We start from the raw sequence: 24,408 nt of genomic DNA on the forward strand, positions 1-24,408 counted from the left end.
CCATATTCCTAGAAGCTTTGGAATCTTTAAAATAATGCCCTTTCAAGTGAAATATTTCATTATATTATTTCACTATAATTATTACTGGATACTGCAATATTTTGAAGGATCTGTTATCTTGTGAATGCTGATATTACCAATGGAATATAAACTCATGTGTCCAAATCTGACTCCTCTGTTGAACCCTGCTATCCAACAGTTTATAACTTCAAGTAGACTCCATCTGGAGTCTGGAAATTTGGAAATATCAGCTGCAGAAGACTTGCCTTTACTGTCAGACTTTGCTGTCTATCATTAATGATTACCTATCTGGTCCCCTTCTTTGATACACTGAGGGGTTCCAACTGGGAGAAGTCATTTGCAGAAGGCACTTTCAAAGAATATGAATTAGGATCCTGGAATCAAACTTAAGTCTACAATTTTCTCCATAACCTGCCCTACAGATAACAAATTCCAATTGCATGCTCTACTGGCCGCTTTGATTCAAAGTCAACTCCCAAGGTGAAGAAGCAAAACAAAATGTTTCCTCCTTGCTCCTACTGCCCCTGTTTTCATCCCTAATTCACCATTTTCTGCTCTCTCACTCCCCAATAGCTTCTAACAGCCAGCTTTATTAATAAATTCGCTCATTATTCTAGATATCTCATTTCTACATTCCTTTCTTCTTGTACTCATAGAAACTGGAATCTCCCTTGAATAAGATTCTTCCCTGAAAACTTTGCCAGTGCTTGCCAGCTCTCTCGCCCCACATCCCAACACAGAGGACAAGGAAAGTTACTTGCATAAGTTAATGTTCCCACTGCTACTTCCAGATTCCTTCTGCCTGCATCTCTCAGTATTTATGATTCCATAATCTTTTCACTCTTTCTTTCTATTTTCACTCTTTCTTGTCTATTTTCCTGTAACCATAATATAATTATGACTCCAGGAATATATGATTCCCTTCCCCAAAAATCTTCAGTTACTCCCTAACTACCTCTATCTAACATTTACGCATCTCAGCCTGGCTCTCACCTACCCTTCTAGCTGTGTTCACATTACTACCTTTCATCTACACTTATGGTTTGCCCAAATTGACTACTAATTATTACTCAAATTAGACATTCCATGTATACAGTGACTGACACACTGTGGTACAATCGAATATAATGGACTTCTCTACTAGCAGCAATGCAATGATCCTGGACAATTCTGAGGGACTTATGAGAAAGAATGCTATCCACATCCAGAGAAAGAACTGTGGAAGTAGAAATACAGAAGAAAGACAACTGCTTGATTACATGGTTTGATGGGGATATAGACTTTAAAATTTAGTGCAAACATCAACAACAAGGAAATAGGTTTTGATCAAGGACACATGTAAAACCCAGTGGAATTGCACATTGGCTACTGGGGCGGGGGGAAGGAACATTTTTCTTGTAACCGGGGGACAATGTTCTAAATTGACTAATTACATAAAATTTAAGAATTTAAGAAAAAAGAAAAAAATTGAATAAAACAACTTTCATAAGAGCAAAAAAATTAGATATTCTAACTGCTACTTCTTTACGTTTACACAAGCTGCTCCCTATGCTTGGGAACTCGTCCTTACTCATCAATACTTTTCAGAATCTTAACCTTATTTAGGGGCTCAAATGCTCAGGTGCCACTTCCTGTGTTCAATCTTGCCAGACATCTCCCTTGCCCCCAAATTAAAACTTTTTTTACCCCCTCAAATTTTCCTAGAGCCTCTTCTTATTTGTATATTCCCCACCTCAATCACTCATTACTTTGTACTGTACTTATCTGTGCCTGCCATATTTCTCACCGCCCAGCAGAATGTCTGCTACTTGAAGGCAGATACTAAATCTGTACCTGGCACATAGTAGCACCACCTCCCTTCTCCCCACTGCCTGCTGAATGAAGTAATGTTCAATTGCATAAACTAGTACACTCAAATAAACAGTCCTTATATTTTGTTACTATGGAGAGATGGTAACTTTTTAATGACAGTATCAATTACAAGAAGCCAAGATTAAGTCAGGTGTGTCTTTTAGTATTAGTATCATTAGTATTAATACTTTTTTTCTTTTATTGAACAAATAGCTACTTGACCAAATAGCAAAGTGTTTGCCATACAAAATGAGGACATATGAAGAACAAAAAGAGTTCAGTAATAATAATGATATTATTATGTAGTGCTTTATGTAGTAATTATATAGTGCTTTAAGGATCACATTATCTCCTTTTCCCCCATAAAACAACCCTGGAAAATGATACTATTATATCCATTTTTATAGATGAAAGGACTCATGATACACAGTGGTTGAATAACTTTTCCATAGAATCAGACAGCTAGTAACTGTGTGAGATGGAATTTTAACTCATATGATCATGTGTAAAAATTAAATTTATACACATCGAGTCAATATATATGATAGGCATTATGCTAACCACTGGGTGTATTAGTTATTTTTTAAATGATTGTATGAGTCAGAAGTTTTTCTTTTGCATCACCCGAGGAATTTTAGTAATTGAAACAATAAAAAATCTTTATCTCAAGGTATATGCATCATAGCATGGCTCAAACTCATAATAACATTCAAAGGCCCACTCTGCTTATCTACCTCTGCCACCAATACTAAATGTAATAAAATTAAAACATGTCCTCAAAACATTCATTTGGAAGATACTCAAATACACCAATCATATACTGCATATAACAGTATACAAAAGGTTCTTCGATTTCTTTTATAACCAGATGCTAAAGCAAGTTTGTACTTAACATTTAGATGTAGGAAAACAATCAGAAAATGCTTGTGATGGATGTTTGGTTTTAAACACAAGACTGAGTCCAAACTATCCACATATATTAGAATATTGTGAAATTCAAGGGAGAATGGAAAAGTGCTAAAATAAGGCTTGTTTCAAATGCCAGAAAATTCTGGTTTCCATTACACACACGAATTTGTTGATAAGCTGAGTCATATGTAATATAGCAATTGCTTAAAATCTCTAGTTTTAGACATCTAGAGAATCCAACTTTAAAAAACTTGACCTGTGGCACCAAAATTGCTTTGTCCAGGTTCTGTCCAGAAATTACAAAGAGCAGGGATTGTACTAGGGGTATGAAAGAAACTATAGGGCCCTGAATCAAATATCTTGCCTTTTCTAATCCCTTAGTGGAATGCCTCCTCTGGAAGTCAATCCAGGCCAATATATTCCCTATTTAGGTATCTAGCTCTGTATCCCACTCTTCTCCCAGTTAGTTGCTACAGATAAAAATGCAGTGAAACAGAAATCTTTGCTGTGATCCCATTTCTAATGATCTACCTCTGGTGTGGAAAGGTGGTCACAAAACTCACCATGGGAGATAGCACTGAGAGAGAGTATAATCAGAATACTACCAGTACAGTTTTTAGATGATGATAGAAACCAGACAGCCTTGAATGTTGAGGTAAGGAAAAAGATAGGCTGTTTGCCATATAGCATTATTCACCAACTCAAAGAAATATGTTCCCCTATAACACAATGAGAGGGAATCCAACAGAAAACAATGGAAAGAACAATGGGTTCTGCCTCAGGGAAATTGGGTTCAAATGCCAATCCTGCTATATAGTACTTATATGCCTTTAGATAAGCCATCTCCTTTTGGAGGCCTCAGCTTCCTTATATGAAAATGAGAGGACTGGACTAGATCATCATTGAGCTTCCTCTCAGTTTTAATCTATTAGTCTATGCTGCTAAAACACTCTCTTGTAGAGAAGGATAGATGTAATCACAGTTATCTTTGATTAATTACATAAAATGTCTTTAATATAAATTACATTTCCAATATGGATGTGGAAATAATCATTGAGGCATGATAATACTTGGTAAATTTTGTTGTGGTGTTGTGTGGGTTTTTTTTTTTTGGCTGTTGTTTGTTTTGTTGTTAGTTTGTTTTTGGTATTCCGGAGACTTCTTTTTGAAATCTTTCTATTTTCAAAGTTAAAAGAATTTGCTCTAAGTTCCTCATGATTTTTAATGTTTCCCTTTAAATGAAGATTAAAAAAAAATTTGCCAACTAATTAATTAGTGATGGTGTGAGGTATAAAATAAAATATACATTCAGCATATCACAGGAGTGAGATAGTACAGAGAATGAATATAAACATGCAAATATGAATTTCTGACTGTAACAAGGTATAGAACTTCTTTGAATATTTTTTAAAGAAAAAATTTTAAATAATAATTGTTAGCACTCAACCTTTTCTACAGAATTATAATACTTGTAAAGATTTTTAGATTTTCCAGACTTTTTAGAATTTTAGAATACTAGACTTCTCAATGAAAACATAATATATAACCAATTTAAAATTGACAAAGGATAGTATCATCATTTTGTATCTTGTTTTCCTTATAGGCGATCTGTAAAGATTCTAATGGTATGCCCCCAAACAACAACAAAATAAAAAGCCTTATGCTTCTGCAGGTCACAGCAGTTTACAAAAGGAAAAGGAACAAGAAATTAATTTCTATATTAAGAAAATTCTGGAACTATGTCTGCTTGCCTGCCTCTGTACCCAGAGTACAGCATTAGGAGAAATAGGCAATGGAAATCTCAAAAACAGAAACTACTTCAGCATTATAAAGTTCTGCAGTTCTTAATTTAGTTACCAATTAATTCTGAGGTTTGGACCTGGGACATGTACAACACACAAGCATTCTGAGGAAAGAAGCATTTCTATTGCCCTCTAGTGATTCTTAGGGTGGAATAAATTTCCGGAAAGTCAGAAGAAACAATATACCTTTGCTTTTTATCCAAACCACCAAAAGATGTGGGGAAACTTCAGTTATAAGGCTTAAACACAAAAAGTGAAGGGGAAAAAAAAGAGAAATTGCAGGCAAGGCATCACGATCCAATTCTGAGTAGGATTTGGAGGCACCATTTTGTCTTTGGTAGGATGTTTTTTTTTTAAAGTAACTGCATTGGAATTTTTTCTTTTAAATAGCTAAGCTAGTTTATGTTACCATATTGATACAGGGTTTAGATATAAAATTATGCTAGAATTATGGACCTTTTGGCCCATAGTTGGAACCAAAAAGTGAAATGCTGTATCTCCTGATTTTTGTGGGGGAGATGGAAAAAGGGAGTGGGGTGGCCCATTCTACAGGGGAAATGGTGTCAATTTAGTTAAAAGCTTGAATCTCCAAGGATTTAATGATTTAAAAATTCTAAACATAGGGTAATATTTGAAATGAATTTATATCATCAACTCAAAGGAGAGTTTTAGTTTTTTAAAAAATAAGAAGTTTGCAAATGGTGATTAATGCACCCTTTTAATCACACTTCACTTACCAGAGGCTGAATTCATGATGTTTTGTTGGACTGGTGGACTGGTGGGAGCTGTAACATTCATCTGGGAAAGCAATGCCTTCCTGGGGTCCTGCCATGTTGTTGTCTGATCGATGTGACTAAGACAAAACAAACCACTGAATTAGATAAGAATATTTCAGGTCTTCACAATGATTTTCCTTAAAAAAAAAAAAAAGATAACACTGAACAAAAGATCCTAAATTAATTCTTTGCATTTTGTCCCTTCTACTATTTGATTTCAGTCATGTCCATTCAATAACCTCTAAACAGGTTTGGCATTAATTAATTACCTTGCAAATTCTATTCGTGAAAGGTGTGGAAAGTTATGCCTGAAATTTCAGGTAAAAGGAAATTCTTTGTCCTCATAAGTGACTATTTACAATCATTAATAATCTAGTGGAAGAGTACTATGTTCCAGTGATCAGAGGGCTAACTTTGGAATCAGGTTCAAATCCTGCCTCCAATATATGGTATCTCTGGTCCTGGTGATGCCCCCAGAAATTCTCTAAGACTGTAGGTTCCAAATGAGGTACAAATATGTATGGCTGGAAGAAATGTTTATATCAAGAGTTCCTTACATTGAAATCACAGGTTGGGATAATAATAATCCATCTTTATTATTAATTTTAAAGTATTTTTATGAGTGCTAATTAAGAGTATACATAATAGCAAAAACTCAAGATCCATATATAAAGAATATAACTTTACACTCCAGCAAGTAAATAACTGATATAAATTTAAATGCTTAAAAACCATCTAGATTAAAACCTTTAAAAATAGAAAACTAAGATTAGTGAAAACCAGTTAACCCAATTGTCAGAAATCTTACTATTTGAATATAATTTAATCAATTATGAAAATGGCAATCAGTAAGTAACTTTTCCATGTTAAACAGAAACTGGTTTTCATTTTCCTCAAGGAAATATGCTAAACTTACCAAACTTTATGACATTATCTTCTTCAACAAATAAATCTTATATTTCAACTCATGGAGTAAGTAATATCTTATACTCAGTCAATATTTAGGAAATAAAATTTAACTTGATGGTGATGCTTTTCTCTTAATTCTCCTTTATATGAGGAAAAAATGTTTGGTTTTTTGTTGTAGCAAAGAATTAGAAAAAAAAGTGAGTTCTCAGTATCTGGATGCATTGCTGAATGTTATGAAAGTTATAGGAATATAATGGAATATTGTTGCCCTGGAAGAAATACCAAAAGAGATGGATTGAAAGAAACTTGAAGACTATATAAATTAATGAAGAGTAAAGTGATGGCAAGAACAATATATATGATAACAAGACAACAATAATGTAAAGGAAAACAACTTTGGAAAACTTAAGAAATTCTAAGTGATGCAATGTCTGGTGATGACAAATACTTCCTACATCTTGGCGGAAAGGTAATGGACTACAGGTGTAGAATAAGACATATGCTTTGAGAGAACCAATATGCCTTTTTGGGGGGACGGTTTAAATATATTTTGTCACAAAAGAAGCTTTTATTTTTAGAAGAAATGGAAGAAGAGAATTGGGACAATAGTGACGGAGATGCCAGAAAAGAACAAAGAGTGTTGATGAAAAAAACAAAACAAAACAAAAAAAACATTGAACAGAGTAGAAGGAAGTATTGAAGGTGACATAACAAGAACACATTTGAATACTATCATGTTAAATTTATTATGCACTTTAGAAAACTATATGTAATTCACAGTTCATAAACTCATTTTCTTTGTATATTGAAATTCAGGTTCGGGCTATGTTGTTTAGTTCATAATAATAATAAAAATTTAATAATAATAATAAATTTAAAATATTGAATTTGGGATCAGAAGAGTGCAGATGTGCTAACTGGCAAGTTATCTATTTAATCTCTCAGTCTCAGTTTCCTCATCTCTAAATTGTGGGCATTGGATAAGATGATCCCCCGAGGTTCACTCAAGAGCTATCTATCTATCTATCTATCTATCTATCTATCTATCTATCTATCTATCTATCTAAAACTATGATCCTAGGAATAACAAATCAAACTTCTATACACTCCAAAGGAGTTGGCAATCCATGTTGAAGAGCCAAATCCCAATGCTCTTGTACAACCTGTGATTTGAGAATTGTTTTTACATTTAAAAAATATAATAAAACTTTATTTTAAAATGTCAAGACCATTTTTAGCTTAGTCAGCAAAACCAGAGGATGAATTGGCCCATGACCTCTACTCTAAAATATCCAGGCAAAAGTAGATAAATTAAGGAAATAACCAAAATTTTTTGAATGAAATTTGACATATGCTCCAGTTTTTTAGAGGTAGTCTCAAGTAAGCACTTGTCAGATGAGCTGGGTTTGAATCCTGGCTCTGTTGCTTTCTACCTGTGACCTAGAAGAATATCATTCAATCTTTCTGGGCTTTAAGTCTTTCCATGTGTAAAATGAAGAGGGTGGCTCCTGTGGAGAAGGATAGATAGCATTTTTCATCATGAGTCCTTTGGAGTTGTTTTAGAATCCTGAAGTAATCCTGAGAATGGCTACGTAATTCATTGTACAAAATTACTGTTACTGTGTACAATGTGCAATGTTCTTATGGTTCTACTCACTTCACTTTGCATTGGTTCCTGTAAGTTTTTCCAAAATCATTCTAGTTGTTGCTTTCTTCTAACATAATAATATTCCATTACAATCAAATTCCACAATTTGTTCATCTATTCCTCAACTGATGAAAATCTTTTCAATTTTCAATTATTTGTCATCACAAAAAGAGCTGTTATAAATATTTTTGTACACATAGATCCTTTTCCTTTTTTTTTTTAACTCTGGAATACAGAGCTAGTAGTGGCATTGCTGGCTCAAAGAGTATGTATGGTTTTAGAGCCTTTTGGGCACAGTTCCAATGTTTAGCTTTATTAAACATAATAAACAGTTACATTTGAGGATAATGATCACATCTTTCATATACTCTGTATGTACTATAACATACTGAGGCATTCAATATACTTACATTTTTAACTTGGAAAGTTTTTTTTTAATTAAGAAGTCATCTAAACCATAAATAATTTTTAGGCTGGCAAAAAAACCCAAATATTAAGGCAAAGAAAAGTTTTAGATCTAGTTTTCTAACCACATACTGGATATAATCTTTAGTTGCAACCTGATAAACACTTTAGGGTTGATGCCATTTCAGTATTACTAAACAGAGCTGAAAGACAGCCATTCAAAAAACCTTTTGATAGGGAGCAAGGAGATATTAGCCTCTGGGTCAAGGGTTAATGTGTTTGGTGTGAAGGGAAAGGGAAATGGAGGATTGATACTCTTAACAGTGCTCTCTGCCCTGATCTGAAGGAATAGTGCCATAATCAAGGAGGATCACATTAGCAAATGAATCTTGGTGTCAAGCCGAAAATATTACTTATTTGGAGTAAAAATAAACTGCTGTTCAGTTTATTTTCTAAGCAGCTGCCTATTACCTCTCATTTCTAGACAGGTTAAATCCAGTTGGTCTTTAGATGGAACCTTTAGAATTTGATCCAAATAGCCTAGGCTAAACCAGAGGTAAGACAATTAACAATTAATCAGCATGTACTTATTAACTGACCAGTGTGTGCAAGTTCTGTACTTGGCCCAGACAATAAAAAGACAAAAATGAGATAAGTCCCTTAGTCAAGAAGTTATTACTATCTTATACATTACACAACAAGAGAGTGTATTTAAGATACCCAAGGTATTAAGTGGCAAAGCAAAGATGTGATCTTATGTCCTCCTAAATCTAAATCCATACTCTTCCCACAAAGTATATTGTGTGTGTGTGACACATATATGAATTTACTGATTAGGGTCTAGATAATAGATTTCAAATTAATTATTATCTGATAATTCATTTTTAACAGTTTAAAAGTTACTTGATCTAAGAATAGTTCCAATCTTGGAAAGCTCTAAAAGCCTGCTAGACTCTGTGGTTCTCTTCATTTTCTTAGACCTGTTCTGTTTATATTTCTCAGGGTTTTTTTTTGCTTTAATTCTTGAGAAAAACTGCCTGAGATGATACACTAACACATATTCAAGTTTGATCAAAATACAGTAAAACATGGTAGAATTTGAGAAATCTAAAATACTATTATTTCTTTCCTAGAGTCTAGCCTTTTCAAGGTTTTAATATAAAGAACAGAGGAAACTGCCAACAGCTGTGCAAACCATGCAGCTGCATCATATACATTTATTGAATTTTGAAATTCCCTACAAAGTCAAAATACTGCAATGTGAAGCCCTCATAATTTGGTTTTTTTTTTTTCCAAGTCCATTTTCCTATAAGTGTTTGACATTCTAAATGTCTTCATTTTATTGGGTGGTGTGGAGATTTGTTAATATCATCTTAAGAACTAAATGCTTCCTGATGAGGAAAAAAGGTAGCTTTTAACATGTGGTTTCCTATAATACTTAACTAATAATAAAACATAATGCTCAAAAAAAGGAATATAACTGGTTTATGGTCTGACATTAAAAAATATTTCCCGACCGGATTTTTATACTAGAAACTCAGGTCAAACTATTCCTAACTAGATCAAAAACCAGCACAAAAATAAGACTACAGATTAAGAAAAATAGAAGAAATATCTAAAATATAAATATGTAGAATAAGACTATATTTCTATATGATTCCATTAATATAAGTGGGATATGTCTCTTCTAACTAATGCCATTCATCTAGTTAAAGTAAAAAAAAGTGTGGAATTCTACAAGTTCCTTAAATATGCACAAATTATTCTCTTCCCTTCTTAAAAGAAAGATTTATGGCCAAGAGAAGGCTCTGTGACCTCAATCTAGAATCAAGTTGAGAAAGAATTAACCTGACAGGACTCCTATTAATTAACTATGTGATTTAACATTTATTGTACTTTGTATTTGAAGATGACTATTGCTCATAGAGGTGTTATCAAGGTGTGGTTAAAACTGTAACCCATAGTCCTTCCAGTCAATGGGCGTAGAGAATGTCCTTAGTTAGCACAGTAGTTATACCCTGCTCTTCAACAATGCAATTAAACAAAGTTTTACCGAAACTATTAAGTATAAGGTACTAGGCTCCATGGAATATAGTTACCTCACAATAACTTTATGACATTATAAAATCTGATTTTGTATTCAAACAAATATGTATGAATGGCAAAGTTATGCTAAAATCCTCAAGAGAGCCATTATCAGATTGGTTTTGATTATGTTTATATTTCTTTTCTCAATCCTTCTGCCTTAATTAAAGCCATTTCCCTGGATAAGGAACTGTAGTGCCCCAAAATAGTTCAGAAGTATGGCATTCTAGTATAAACTGAAAGCTTTCTGAAACTTAATGCTCAGACTTAAAATTCTCAGGATTTCCAATGTTTCTGAAGATCTGAAGGACAGATACTAGTCTAACTTCCACACCAAAGAATATAAGTTGGAAAATATATATAAATATAAATAGAAGTTGGAGAAGGCAAGAATCTTAGTCCCCAACTATATACTATTTCAAAGTGGGAAGTTTACTAAGTCTTTCTAAAACCCTTACTTTCTGTCTTAGTATCAATACTATGTATTTGCTCTAAGGCAGAAGAGTGGTAAGGGCTAGGCAATGGAAGGTAAGTGACTTGCCCAGGGTCATACAGCAAAGAAGTGTCTTGAGACCAAATTTGCAGCAAGAACCTCCTATCTTCTGTCCTGGCTTTTCTATCCATTGAGGTACCGTCTTGCCCCCAGAACTTACTATTTTTATAAGAGATCCCTATACCAGAAGTTGGAAAACACATCACCCTCAAAATCTAAGAAACACCCCAGGGTTCCTGTATTAAAGTAGTTGAGTGCCACGTACTACTTCATGTACTTAACGGTATGAAGTAAAGTATTAAAAGGTTTCTAATAAATTACACCACCTATACCACCAAGATTTAGCATTCAAGGGTGGGTTAAGAACAATCCAAAAGAATACCTAAATTATAATAGATATTTCCAAAATACATGCCAGGAGGCTCTTGTCCCCTAGGTAGGCGCACAGGAATAAGGGAATATGCATTTTATATACAGCCTACTATGTGCCTCCAGGGTGTATGAGGTGCTCAGGGAGGAGTAATATCTCTGGTATGGAGGGCTTGTCGTGCCCTCCTAGGGCAGCTCTCCAGCCTCCGACCCCCACCTGACACCTAGCTCTCACTTGTGGCTCCCAGTAGCTGCTAGCATGCGGCAGCGGCCACACCCTGGGCAACGGCTTCGACAGGCCGGCTAAACCTTGTGAGGGTAGCCATCGGGTCATCGACCCCTGGTGAACCAGGGCTTTGCTCACCCAGCATGTGAAGACTGCTTCAGCGGAACAGGTGGAAGAAACCAATAAGAAGGTTCAACGACTGAGATGGCGATGCAGCAAAGCACTGTGGAGTGCTTAGGGCATGTTGGAGCACAAAGGACAACACGACCATCCAATGCAGCTGAGGAAGTCTCCAGGTATAACGACTTTTCGTGCCACTGGACCCAGGCTTCCAAAGCCGAGAGAGTGGGACTGTCTCTGTGCACTGACTTTTCCACTTAAATCTCCTTCACACACAAGTGTCTTTGTGCACACTCATCTACATCACAGATGAAAGCGCACAAAGACAATCACCATCCTCGGTCACCGAGAGACTACTACTAACTATGTACCTCCACACAGGGAATTGGGAAAACTACAAAAGACGAGGAAGTCCTTCCATTATTTAAAATAGATAGGTATTATAAATAATTTGTAAAAGCTATTAAAAGATTAAAACAATCACCCTAATGCAAATATTAATAATATGGAAATAGGTCTTGATCAATGGCATATATAAAACCCAGCAGAATTGTGCATTGGCTATGGGAGGAGGTTGAGAGGAGGGGAGAGAAAGAACATGAATCATGTAACCATGAAAAAATATTCTAAATTAATTAAATAAAATTTTTTGAAACAAAAAAAAATATAAGCCCCCTTCTCTTCTGACACTGCTATCTGGTCAAAGCCCTCATCATCTCAGCTCTGGACTACTGTGACAGCTTGCTGCTCAGGTTGTTTCCTCAAATCTCTCTCCACCTCACTCCACTCTCCACTGGCTACTAAAGTGATTTTCATCAAGCTCCAGTCTATCATATCCCCTCTTACTCAATAAACTCTGGTCATTCTCTATGGCCTTCAGGAGCAAATTCTGGCATTCAAAGCCTTTTATAACCTAGCCCCACTCTAAGTTTTTCACTCCCCTATTCTTTGATCCTGGTTGTTCCACAAACAAAAAGCTCTATTTTTCTGCTTTGGGGATTATTGCTGGCTGTCCTCCATTCATATATGACACTATATGAGCAGATTGTCAAGTTCATTAGCAAACCTGTCTTGGACAAGTGCCACAGATAAGACAATGAGGAGAGCCTGCACTGAACAGAACAGGGAGATCTACGTGGCTGCATCACTGTTGGGAAACTTATTAGTGATCTTAGGGATCCTAAGTTACTGGTTAATGTAAAAATCCTTCTTTTGAACATAAGATTTTCCTGGTGGTGATATATGGTTATAAATCATGGAATATGACAAGCCCCAAAGAATTAAAATGTAAGACATATGGTGGGTAGAAGGAAGTCACAACATATTGCTAACAATGATTTGCACATGAGAAGTGGCACAAGAGCATTATTAAAGACATGACCAGAGAAAGTAGAGTAGTAATTTACTGAGAATAAGTATACATGGATGTTTTACTATGGCATGGCTATACTCTTCTCTCCCCATTTCAGGTCTTTATCACCTCTCCCTCAGACTAATGAAATTGCCTCTTAATTAGTTTAGCAATAACAGATCAGTCCCTTCTTCAATACAACTTCCACAATACACCAGATGGATACTCCTAAATACAGATCTGACCATTCCACCCTTACTCAAAATCCTTTAATGTTTCCCTCTTGCCTCTAGGACACGGGATAAAACCCTAAGTTGGGCACTTAAAGCTGCCTACAATCTTTATTTGCAGTCTCATTCCATGCTACTTCCTTTCACGTTCTCTCCTCTGCAGGAACACTGGCCTGTGAACTAGGGCCATCTTGTAGCTCTGTGCCTTTGGACAAGTAGTTGGTTTGTCCAGCACAGCTGAAACCCACCACTTCTTATATAATCCCTACTTCCTTCAAATCACAGCTCAAATGCCACTTTCTACATAAGGTCTTTCCTGTTCATCACATTATGACTATTCTTTCCCTCTTGAAATTCCCTCATATTACTTTGAATTGTATAGATGTTTTATTCTCCCAGGGAGATATAAACTCTTGGAAGACAAGGACTTTCTCATTTTTGCCTTCTTATTTCCACCATCTAGCACAGTGCCTTCCACAGAATAGGAACCTTTGTTAAAATGAACTATTTATTAAATATTAGGTAAGAGGCTAGCTTTTACCATCTTTAGTAGATCTTCAATGGAGAATTTATGAAATGATATCGACAGAAATCCTATGTAATAAGAAAAAGACAAAAGAAAAGACAAAATGAAATAATAGATCTATCAAAATATTAATCCATTAAGGTTTTCACAGTTAATTAGAGAGAATTGGAACTGGATTTTTTCCTGATGCTAAGATATGAAAGAATACATTCTGCAGAAACTTTTTTATAAAAATGAGTTTGTGAAGTTCTATCCCAATTAAACTCTAAATGACACATAACTATCCTAAGAAGAGTTCTCAGAGTGTACTGTTGTCAAATGATATTTGAACTCGAAGTCATAAGACCTAGGTTCAAATTTTGACTGGACTCTCTACTTGTGGGACCTCAGGCAAATCACATCAGTTCTCTGGGACACTTAGTTTCTTCATCTAAAAAATGAAGAGGTTGGGACAGTTGACTTCTTATGGTCATGGCTCTAACAATCTGATTTTCCTCCACACAAAGGAGTTCTTTACTAGATTACAAATAACTAGTTGCACAAGAATATACATTTATGACAAAAGAACTAACTTCTGCAGGAGCTGAACCAACAGCTCCAAAATTTGGGCTTGCCTCTACTCTGAGCAGTGATATTCAAGAAGGAAAAGAGAATGTTGATGGAAAAGAAGAAAGAAATGAGGCAAACAAATGACTGGTATAGGAGATTAGTTGACTTAAACAGAAATTAATGACCAGTCTACTGCCTCATCTCCTTCAATGGATGACAGGTGGTGTTTTCAGATCTAGCTTGATAAGATTCAAGACAAAAGCTCTTATTTTGTGAGCAAAACTGATTTGACTACAATGTCTATATAATATTTCCCATAAAATTTTGTAAGATGGTATTTGAGATTACTAAGTCAATGCTAGTCAGCATTTATTAAGCACTGTGCTTAAGATACAAAGAAAGGTAAAAATAGCCCAAGTTCTTAAGGAGTTCACAGTCCGATAAGGGAGTCAACATGCAAATGACCAAATACAGACAATATTTTTAAGTTTTCAAATTCTTTTCTTTTTTTTCTTTGAAATTTTTTATTTAATTAATTAATTTAGAATATTTTTCTATGGTTGCATGATTCATGTTCTTTCTCTACCCTCCTCTCAACCCCCTCCCATAGCTAACAAGCAACTCCACTGGATTTTACATGTATCTCAATTTTTTTTCTTTCAAAGCAGTCCTTACCTTACCTTACTCCTTACCACTAAACTAGGTTGAAAATAATGCTTCAAATACATGTTGCCTGTTGGGAAAGAGGTACTTTTGTTAGATTTTAGGAAATTAATTGCTTAAGGCATATCTTTCAAACTCAAATCTTTCAATGGGATGATATACTACATTCCAAAGAGGCAAATAAGGTCTATACAGGAATAGATAGGAAGCAATTTTTTCCAGACTGCACATCAATTTGTCAACATATTTACAATGAAGAACTTGTAGTCATAGACTATCTCCTATCTTTATTTTCCTATAAATAAGAGAGAGGTTCGATATCATGCTAAAATTATTTGTTTTCAGTAGAATGGAGAACAAAATAATTACTACAAACGATCAAGTTATTCCCTTGTCTAGCAATGCCAATTACCTTTTACATTTATGTTACCAATCATTAACATACTATATCATTTCATAGTTGTGGTAAAGATAGCATTGTTATGAGGGCAAAGGCTAAAAACTTGTTCGAAAGTCATCAGTCTTATTAGTCACTGACCTGAAAAAAAGGAATAGATAGATGTCTTAGGCTCACTTTTAAAATTGTTTATTCTTCCTATGAAAATGATACTTGTAGCTAAAGTGAGAGACCACTTTCTTTCATTCACATATTGTCTTAATAATATTCAACATCTGACCACGGGAGGGAGGGTGGGAGGGAAAGAACATGAATCATGTAACAATGGAAAAATATCCCAAATTAAGTAAATAAATATACTTAAATAAAATAATAACAATAATAATATTCAATATCACTGTGGCACAAGAAATCTTAGAAATTCATCAATGGACAGTTAAATAATTATTTAGTACCTCCTATATGTAAGATGTTGTTTGAAGTGCTAGGGGTTACAAAGGCAAAAAAAAATTGTCATCTGTCTTTGAGGTACTTATAACAGTGAGAGGAGACATATATAACATAAGATAGGAAGCAGTTAAAATGATTTAAAATTTTATAAGAAAGTCATTTTTTGGTCACTGAACAAGCCTTTATTAAGTACCCACTGTATGCCAATACTGTGCAAAGTGTTAGGGATCAAAAGAATGTCAAAACATAATTCATGCTCTCAAAGAGCTCACAGTATAATGTGAGAGAGAACACTAATAATTGTAGGTAGCCTAAAGGCTTCCTTAAATAGGCAGCACCTAAAACTAACCCTTGACTCAGGTACTGACCCCAACCTTCTTAGAGAAGGTGAACCCTGAGCTGGATACTGAAGCACAGGATAGAGAATGGCAGAAAAAGATGAATAAGGATAACCAGGGCAAGAATGGTAGTAGAACTAAAGAAGCAGAGACCAAAGGACACATATGGGATATTTTCAAGTGAATAAAACTACCCTGATCACAGTACAGAGAATAAGCTAGATAAAGATGAATGGGGAAAGGGGGGATGGATGATATAGGTTCTTCATAGATAGGCTGAAGGGTTTAAATTTTTCTTATAGGCAATAGATTTATCTATTCTGCATAGTTTTCAAATAAAAGTAAAGAGCCACAAGAGGTCTGAGCAGGAGGAATGTTTTTTCCCCTTATCCTGGTGAGAAAAACAAAGCAAAGAAGCCTAGAAATGCCATCAAAAGAGAAGGATGGAGGGACACTGGGTGGGAGGGAGGAAGGGAGGGAGGGAGGGAGGGAGGGAGGGAGGGAGGAAGGAAGGAAGACCTTCTGGTGAGAGTGATTTGGTTTATAATGATGACAGACATCTTTCTGAATTCACTACAAGTAGTCTGGCCTTGTGCTTACAAACTACATTATGGAAAGGGACTTTAATTTAGTATTTATTCTTTTTTTTTTAAAGTCTAAAACTGAAAAGGAAAAATCTGATGAAATTATAGAAACTATGTAATAGGCTTTCATGCCAGCAATATCTAATGCCACCATAACCACATCAGCAAAGAGAAAATTGCACTTGACAAAACAACCAAAAAAACCCCTAAGCCTTTCTTTTGAAATCAAATAACCAAAGAGGATGTGATGTGGCTTTCTATTAAACAAGGTCAGTTTCTCCAAGTGGGAACAAAGAACAAGATAAAATTGGAAAACTTAGAACCAAAACATTTGTGAAGAATTTTTAAACTTCAAACTTTTATTGTTCTTAGAGTCTCAGGATACTATGATGGCAAGGCTGGTTCTAAAATTCAGAAAAATGGGCAGACCGCCCAGATTTATGGCTCACTTATCAAGCCCATGTTTGTTGTGCAAGTATTATTTATAGTGTCACATGCTAGAGGCTGTTCCCAAGCTAGCTAAACCTACATGCTTAATTGACTCTAGGAACAATACTACATTGTTCAGTCTAATCCCTCTATGAGCTACAGTTCCAAAGCCACAATCCTATGCTTTTTATATTTGTAAACTTCTACCCTGGGCTATTTTTAGAACCTTCAAGTAAAAGTCCAGATATACACACACACACAACAATTCCTCGATAAGAATGGAAGACTGAATGGAACACTTTGCCTTTCTGATAAGATTCTGATTTCCTGTGACATACAAAACTATCTTTAGCTAACGATAATTTAAGTCATTGTGTTGGCCCAAAAGAATGTGAAAAAAGTGAGTTGAAGCTATGCATAAACACATGGACTGACAAATACTTGAAAATAAAAACCATGCCATATGTAACAATTCATTATACATACCATTGGTAGAAACAGTACACCAAGTTGTTTGTTACAAGTGACTTAAATTGAAAAAATTAAACTTTTTTCAGTCATTTCTGAACTCTTCATGACCCCATTTGGGGTTTTCTTGGCAAAGATACTGGAGTAGTCTGACATTTCTTTCTGCAGCTCATTTTACAGATGAAGAAACTAAGGCACAGTTAAATGACTTGCCCAGATCACACATGTGTCTGTGCCTGGAATTAAACTCAGGTCTTCCTGACTTCAGGCCCAGCACTCTGTCCTCTGCCCCATCTAGCTGCCCTAAAACATTTGCTAGCAAGCATAAAAATCAATCTAAATACTGATTAACCATCAATGGCAATAAACACAGAGAAATCTATACAATCTTTGCTTTTATTAATTCCTAAACCTCAAAGGATAGTTTTCCTTGAGAAAAAAAAAGTGAGGTGGGGTGAGGGTTAAAAGAATCAATACTATCTCCCAAACCAAGTTCAAGTAGTTGAGAGGTTGTATGGAACAACAGAAAGCTGGCCCTAGTATGAGGTAGATCTGGGTTCAAGTCTTGCCTTAATTCAAACTGCCTCTGCACCACAGGGAATTTTATCTGAGCCTCTAGATAAAACTGCAAAGAATATGCTGAACTAAATTTACACAAGAAATTTCTTCATCTGGGAGCTCCCTATGTTAATGAATTCATGGATTCTAGTTCCTAGTCTCTACTCCCTTTATTTATAATTAGCAATGAGAGTCTGTCCATGAAAACATCATCTATATTTATTTAGTGCTTTTTTTGAAGAATCTCAAAGGGTTTCAAAAGTCATATTATGAATCCTTGCTCTATGAGGTTATGAGGTATGAGGTATGAGGTTGGTTTCAGCATTCCTTTTGTACAAGGTGAACTATAGGAGAAAGAAAGAATCTAACTAGCTATAAAACACAGAAAAAACCAAAAAACACTACATTTCATGTCTCTTGACCTGAATTCCAGAAGTACAAGGCTATCTCCACTTGTATAATAAATAGACCACATCAACTTCTGTTTTATTTTAAAATTTAATTTTAGAGCCACTATGAAATAAGCAATTCTCAAAAATTCAGTGCAATTCAAATACACTTACAAATAGAAATAGCAGCTAATTATAGGTCTCTGAAATATTTATTAATAAATCAATAACCTTATATTCAAAGATAAGACTTACTAAAAATAAGAAAATTTCCTTATGGGAATGGGGATCATCACCTATACTCCTTCCCCCTTTCAGTATCTATCCCATCTAATCTAAAATTAGCATAATGCCTGACACACAATAGTCACTTAATGTATACTTGTTGAGACTGTTTCCCCCCCCCAGAAAGAAAGCAATCTAATATAGATATTACATGTACTATCATATAAAACATTTTTTGATAGTTATTTTATGGGAGAAATCTTGAACACACAAAATTTTTTAAAATAAAATATATTGTGTTTTGATCTGCATTCAGAGTCCATTTCTTTCTCTAAAATGAAAAAGCATTTTTAATCGTAAGTCTCTGGGATTGTCTTGGATCACTGTCTTGATGAGAATAACTAGTTAATTAATCAAAAAATATTGCTGTTATTTGTATACAATGTTGTGATTCTGCTTACTTCACTTTAAATCATCAGTTCATATAAATCTTTCTGGGTTTTTCTGAAATCACCCTCCTTGCCATTTCTAATAGCATAATATTATTCATTAATAATAATATACCACAATTTGTTCAGTTTTTCTCAAATTCATGGACAACCTTTCAATTCCAATTCTTTGCTACAACACACACGCATTAAATATTTTTAAATATTTTTGTATAAATAAGTCCCTTTGTCTTTTTTTAAAAATCTCTTTCGGATACAGATCTAGTAATAGTATTGCTGGATCAAGGGGAATGCAGTTTTTAGAGCCCTTTGAGCATATCTCCAAACTAGTTTCCAGTATGGTTGCAATCCCAGCTACTTTTCAAATAAAAATGAACTTTTCCTCTCATGACTAAAGGATGTTAATTACCTTCTATAGTGTACCACATACATGGCCAGTTTTGTCCACTAATTTTTACCACAACTAGGGGAGAGGAGTAGGTAATGGGAAAGGTTGTGAAGGTAAGAAACAAACACTAACTCTAAACTCATTCATCATTCATCAAAACTCAAGTGAGAGGCCTTTGACATAGGCCCTGTTAGAGGGACAGGTTTAGGCAGTCACACGAAAACATAATCAGCATTCTTGTCTCAGAACAAAATAATTGAAAGTGTGTTCAGATCAAATTAATTTTTGATACATTGGCCAGAAAAATAGGTTTATGTATACAGCGTTGTATATTCAAGAAATTGACAACAGTACCAGAACTGAAACTATATTGGCATACAAACTTCCTAAATATTAAAACTATCTTAATGGTTTTATTTAGTGCTAGGCAAATACTTATATTGCAAAAGATAAAGTATGCCTGAAACTATTAAATTATAAATATAAGTAAATGGAAGTCTTGCCTATAGAAAATATACTCCACAATTTTGTGATGATCGTTTGATAAGATTAATACAGTTTTAAATATGACCTCTAATAATACTAATAATTTTCAATCCTGAATTGGTGATAATTGTTAATTTACCATCATTTATCAAGGAATGTTATGAAATTCTTCAAAAGGCAGGAAATAGACAAATTTAATTAAAAACATTCTAAATAGTACTCTCAAAAAAGCCAGTGAATCAATATATTAGGAATAACAAAACTATATAAATATAAAAAAGTGGCATATGACATTTAAGTTTTATATTTCATCATAGAAAATTTGCATGTTGTTTTATCTTTGAATGTTGATAATCTAATTTATAAAACTGTATACTATACATCAATGGGCATTGTCGTTATGAGAGCTAACCTGGTGTTAACAGAAAAAAATACCTGAGATGTGAGATCTAAACTACTTTGTTGGGAGCCAAGATGGCAGAGTAATCCTCAGCAGCTCCATGCCACCATGAGAATCCTCTCCAGCCAAGATTAAAATATTGCCACAAAATGAATACAGTGGTGAAAGAACCAATGAGGAGACAGAGTGAAACAACTTTCAAGAAAAGAAAAACCCAAAAGGTAAGTAAAGAACATTTGGGGCACTGGGATGAGAGAACAGACCCAGCAAGAAGCTGTGGCAAGGAGGGAAGAACAAGTCAAGAGTGAGTGCCCCAGCCCCATCTGCTGTCAAAGGATTGGGAACCTATGCCCAAGCCAACATCCAGACCCTGAAACCCTGCTTGAGCAAATAGTAGTACGAGCCAACCCATACCCCTTGAAATTTCAAACCTGTGGAGAAGTCTGGAACCCCAGCCCAGGGAATTAAAAGTCTGGGATTGGGACAAGGGCTTAATTCACACTTTGAGGTGGATGATAATAGGAAGTACTAAGTATTAAGTACTGATCTTTTTGCCTAAAGCTCAGGGTGGAGCTCCAAGACAGGGCAATCAAGGGTGTGCCTGACTGGATCAAGTACAGAGTGAGACAAAAACTTGAGGATAGAATTTGACCAGCCCCTGACCTGATCAAGATCAGAGTGAGATCAAAAGCTTACACCTAAGCCTGAGGCAAGTCTTTAAGCTATCAGCATCACAAGGGCCAATTGAATCAGCTGGGAGAGGGGGCTCCCAGAGCTCTCAACCCTCAGACCATCATATCATCCCCCAAACCTACCTATAATTAGATAGGAAAAATGATCAAATAACAAAAAAGCACCTAACTCTAAAGAATTTTATGGTGACAAACAGCAAAGTACAGACACAGAAGGGGACAGTGAAAGCAAAGGAGACATACCCAAAGTCCAAAAGAAAAATATGAATTGGACACAGACTTTGGAAGAACTCAAAAAAGGACTTTAAAAAACAATTAAGAGTCAGAGGAAAGGGGATAGAGAAATGAAAGTGATGCAAGGAGAAAAGAAAATGATACAAGAAGAAATTAAAGTAATGCAAGAAGAAATGAGCCAATTGAAAAAGGGGAACCAAAATAACTGACAGAAGCAAATTAGGCCCATAAAATCAGAACTGATCATCTAGAAACTAATGATTTCATGAGAAATCAAGAACTAATAAAGCAGAATCAAAGGAATGAAAAAGTAGAGTAAAAAATGATATATCTTATTGGAGAAAAACAAACAAACAACTGACCTAGAAAATACCTAGGAGACAAGTTGAGAATTATTTGAATACCTGAAAGCAATGGTCAAGAAAAAACCTTGATCATCATATTACAAGAAATTATCAAAGATAACTCGAACAAGAAAATAAAATTAAAGTGGAAACAATTCACAGATCACCTCCAGAAAGAAATCCTCAAATGACAACTTGCAGGAATAAAATAGCTAAATTCAAGAGCCACCAAGCCAAGGAGAAAATACTTCAAGCAGCCAGAAAGAAACCATTCAAATACCATGGAGCTACAATCAGGATCACATAGGATCTAGAGGCTTCTACATTAAAGGACTGAAAGGCATGGAATATATTATACAGGAAGGAAAAAAATGAGTCACCTATCCAGCAAAACAGAGTATATTCTTTCAAGGGAAAACATGGACATTCGATAAGAGAGAAGATTTCCAAGCATTCCTGTGGAATAAGCCAGACCTAAACAAAAAATATGAAGTCCAAATATGAAACCAAAGAGAAGCTCAAAAACTTAAGTAAGAAAGAGAAAATTTAAGGGATTCACATTAAGGTCAAAATGTTTATATGTCTACATGGAAAGAGAATTTCTATAATTCTCAAAAATTACTCTTGGTAGTAGGGAAGATAGAAGGAAATTACTCAGAAAGAGGGTGGAGAAGTAAGCTGATTATGATGATATGATGTATATGTAAATGTGATGATATGGAACAATATGCATGCATATGAATGATATGTTACAAAAACAATCAAGAGCTGAAAGACAGGATTGCACTGAGAGAAAAGGGAAGGAAGAGATAGAAAGGAATAAATTATATAACATAAAGAAGCATGAAAAATCATTATAGAGAGGGGAGGATAAGGGTGGTGACAGGCAATGCTTAAACTTTACTCTCACTGAAAAAGGCTCAGAAAGGGCAAAATACTCAGTGGGGTATTGAATTCTATCTTATCCTACAGAGAAGTAGAAGAGTTATAAGACAAGGGAAGAGGGAGGTAATTGAAGGGAGGGAAAAGTGTGTGTGTGGTGTGTGTGTGTGTGTGTGTGTGTGTGTGTGTATGTGACACAAAAACAAAAGCAAAACACTGGTGAGGAGGAACAGAGTGAAAGGGAATAGAGCAGAATCTAAAAGGGAATAATATGATGGAGGGGAATACAAATTTAGTAATCATAATGCTGAATGTGAATGGGATGAACTCACCCACTAAACAGAAGAGGATAGCGGAGTAGATTAAAAACCAGAATCTTACTATATGCTGTTTTGAAGTAATATCAATACTAAACATTTATGCACCAAATGGCATAGCATCTAGATTTCTAAAGGAAAAATTAACAGAGATCAAGGAGGGAAATAGACAGTAAGACCATATTAGTGGGGGATCTCAACCTTCCCCTTTCAAAACTATATAAATTGAACCAAAAAATAAATAAGAAAGTAGTAAGGGAAGTGAATGAAATGCTAAAAAAATTAGAGTTAATAGATATCTGGAGAAAATGGAATAGGAGTAAAAATGGAATAGGAGTAAAAAGGAATTTGTTAATAGATATCTGGAGAAAATGGAATAGGAGTAAAAAGGAATTTACTTTCATCTCAACACTGCATGATACATATACAAAGATCAACCATGTAGTAGGGCATAGAAATATTGCAAACAAATGCAGAAAAGCAGAAATAATAAATGAATTTGCTATTGATTAACTCTGACCTTACATATGTTGGTTTCTTCATTTATAAAAGGAAGTGGCTGAACTTAATGTTCTCTAATACCTTCTTATCTAAGACAATGTGGGTACACATTGATTAGAAGTTAACTGAACCTATGCCATGAGAAGAGCGATAGGAGGAATTTAGAAGGAAGAGTTACACCAACTGATGCAGAGAAAGAACACATGAAGAAGAATACACATCAAAAGGCTGTGGAACACCAATTAAATGCTCACCAATGTTGGTTCCAGAGGACAGATGGTGAAAATACATTTCCTCTCTCTGTTAACAAAGAGGTGTGGGAGTGTCGGGTGGTATAGCACAGAATGCCAAATGCACTGTGTAAGAGAGGAAAGCAGATTCATCATGCTGGAAGACCAACTCAAGTGGGGGAAGGGCAGGAAGGACAGAGTATTCCGGTGAAAGAGCTGAGAGAATACAAGCAGTTAACTCACTTCTCTTTAGGGAGCCATCCAAGAGAGGTTGAGCTCAGAGAACATCTGAGATTTGATTATCCTTCTGTGAATCCAGACATCCTGAATCCAGCAGAGGACAACAGGAATGGAAAGGATTTTGATAAAAAGTTATCCATCCCAGGAAGATCTCTCTCCCTCTAAAGTAGTCCTTGAAATTTCGTAATTAGGACAGTTAGAAGTCAGGACAGCTATCACAACTAACCCCAGAGGGTCAGGCAGGCAAAGCCTGACCCTGCAGGATTTGGGGAGAAGAGGTTCAATTGTTAATCCTTAGGGACTTCCTATTTTCCACTTTCCCTTTACCTTATCCCACAATCTACTTACTCTACCTTTTGTGTGTTCCTGAAGAATAAATAGCTGTTCCTATAGATCAAGTGCCTGCTCATAATATTTAAGGAGAGGGACCTGAAGCTTTGGGGAGGAGAACTATATTTTCTTCCCAAGGAAGAA

General features: G+C 35.2%; 1 protein-coding gene across 12 annotated transcripts in view; it reads right to left on the bottom strand.

Moving 5' to 3' along the window:
• YAP1 (Yes1 associated transcriptional regulator) overlaps positions 1-24,408 on the bottom strand; it is a 153,346-nt gene that overhangs the window by 73,326 nt on the left and 55,612 nt on the right. For all 12 annotated transcript variants that reach the window (XM_016433891.2, XM_016433892.2, XM_016433890.2 and 9 more), the window contains exon 3: positions 5,321-5,436. In XM_016433891.2, the coding sequence (XP_016289377.1) occupies positions 5,321-5,436 (116 nt within the window). The remainder of the gene's footprint in view (positions 1-5,320; positions 5,437-24,408) is intronic.

Source organism: Monodelphis domestica, chromosome 4 (genome assembly GCF_027887165.1).
Source record: "Monodelphis domestica isolate mMonDom1 chromosome 4, mMonDom1.pri, whole genome shotgun sequence".
NCBI lineage: Eukaryota > Metazoa > Chordata > Mammalia > Didelphimorphia > Didelphidae > Monodelphis > Monodelphis domestica.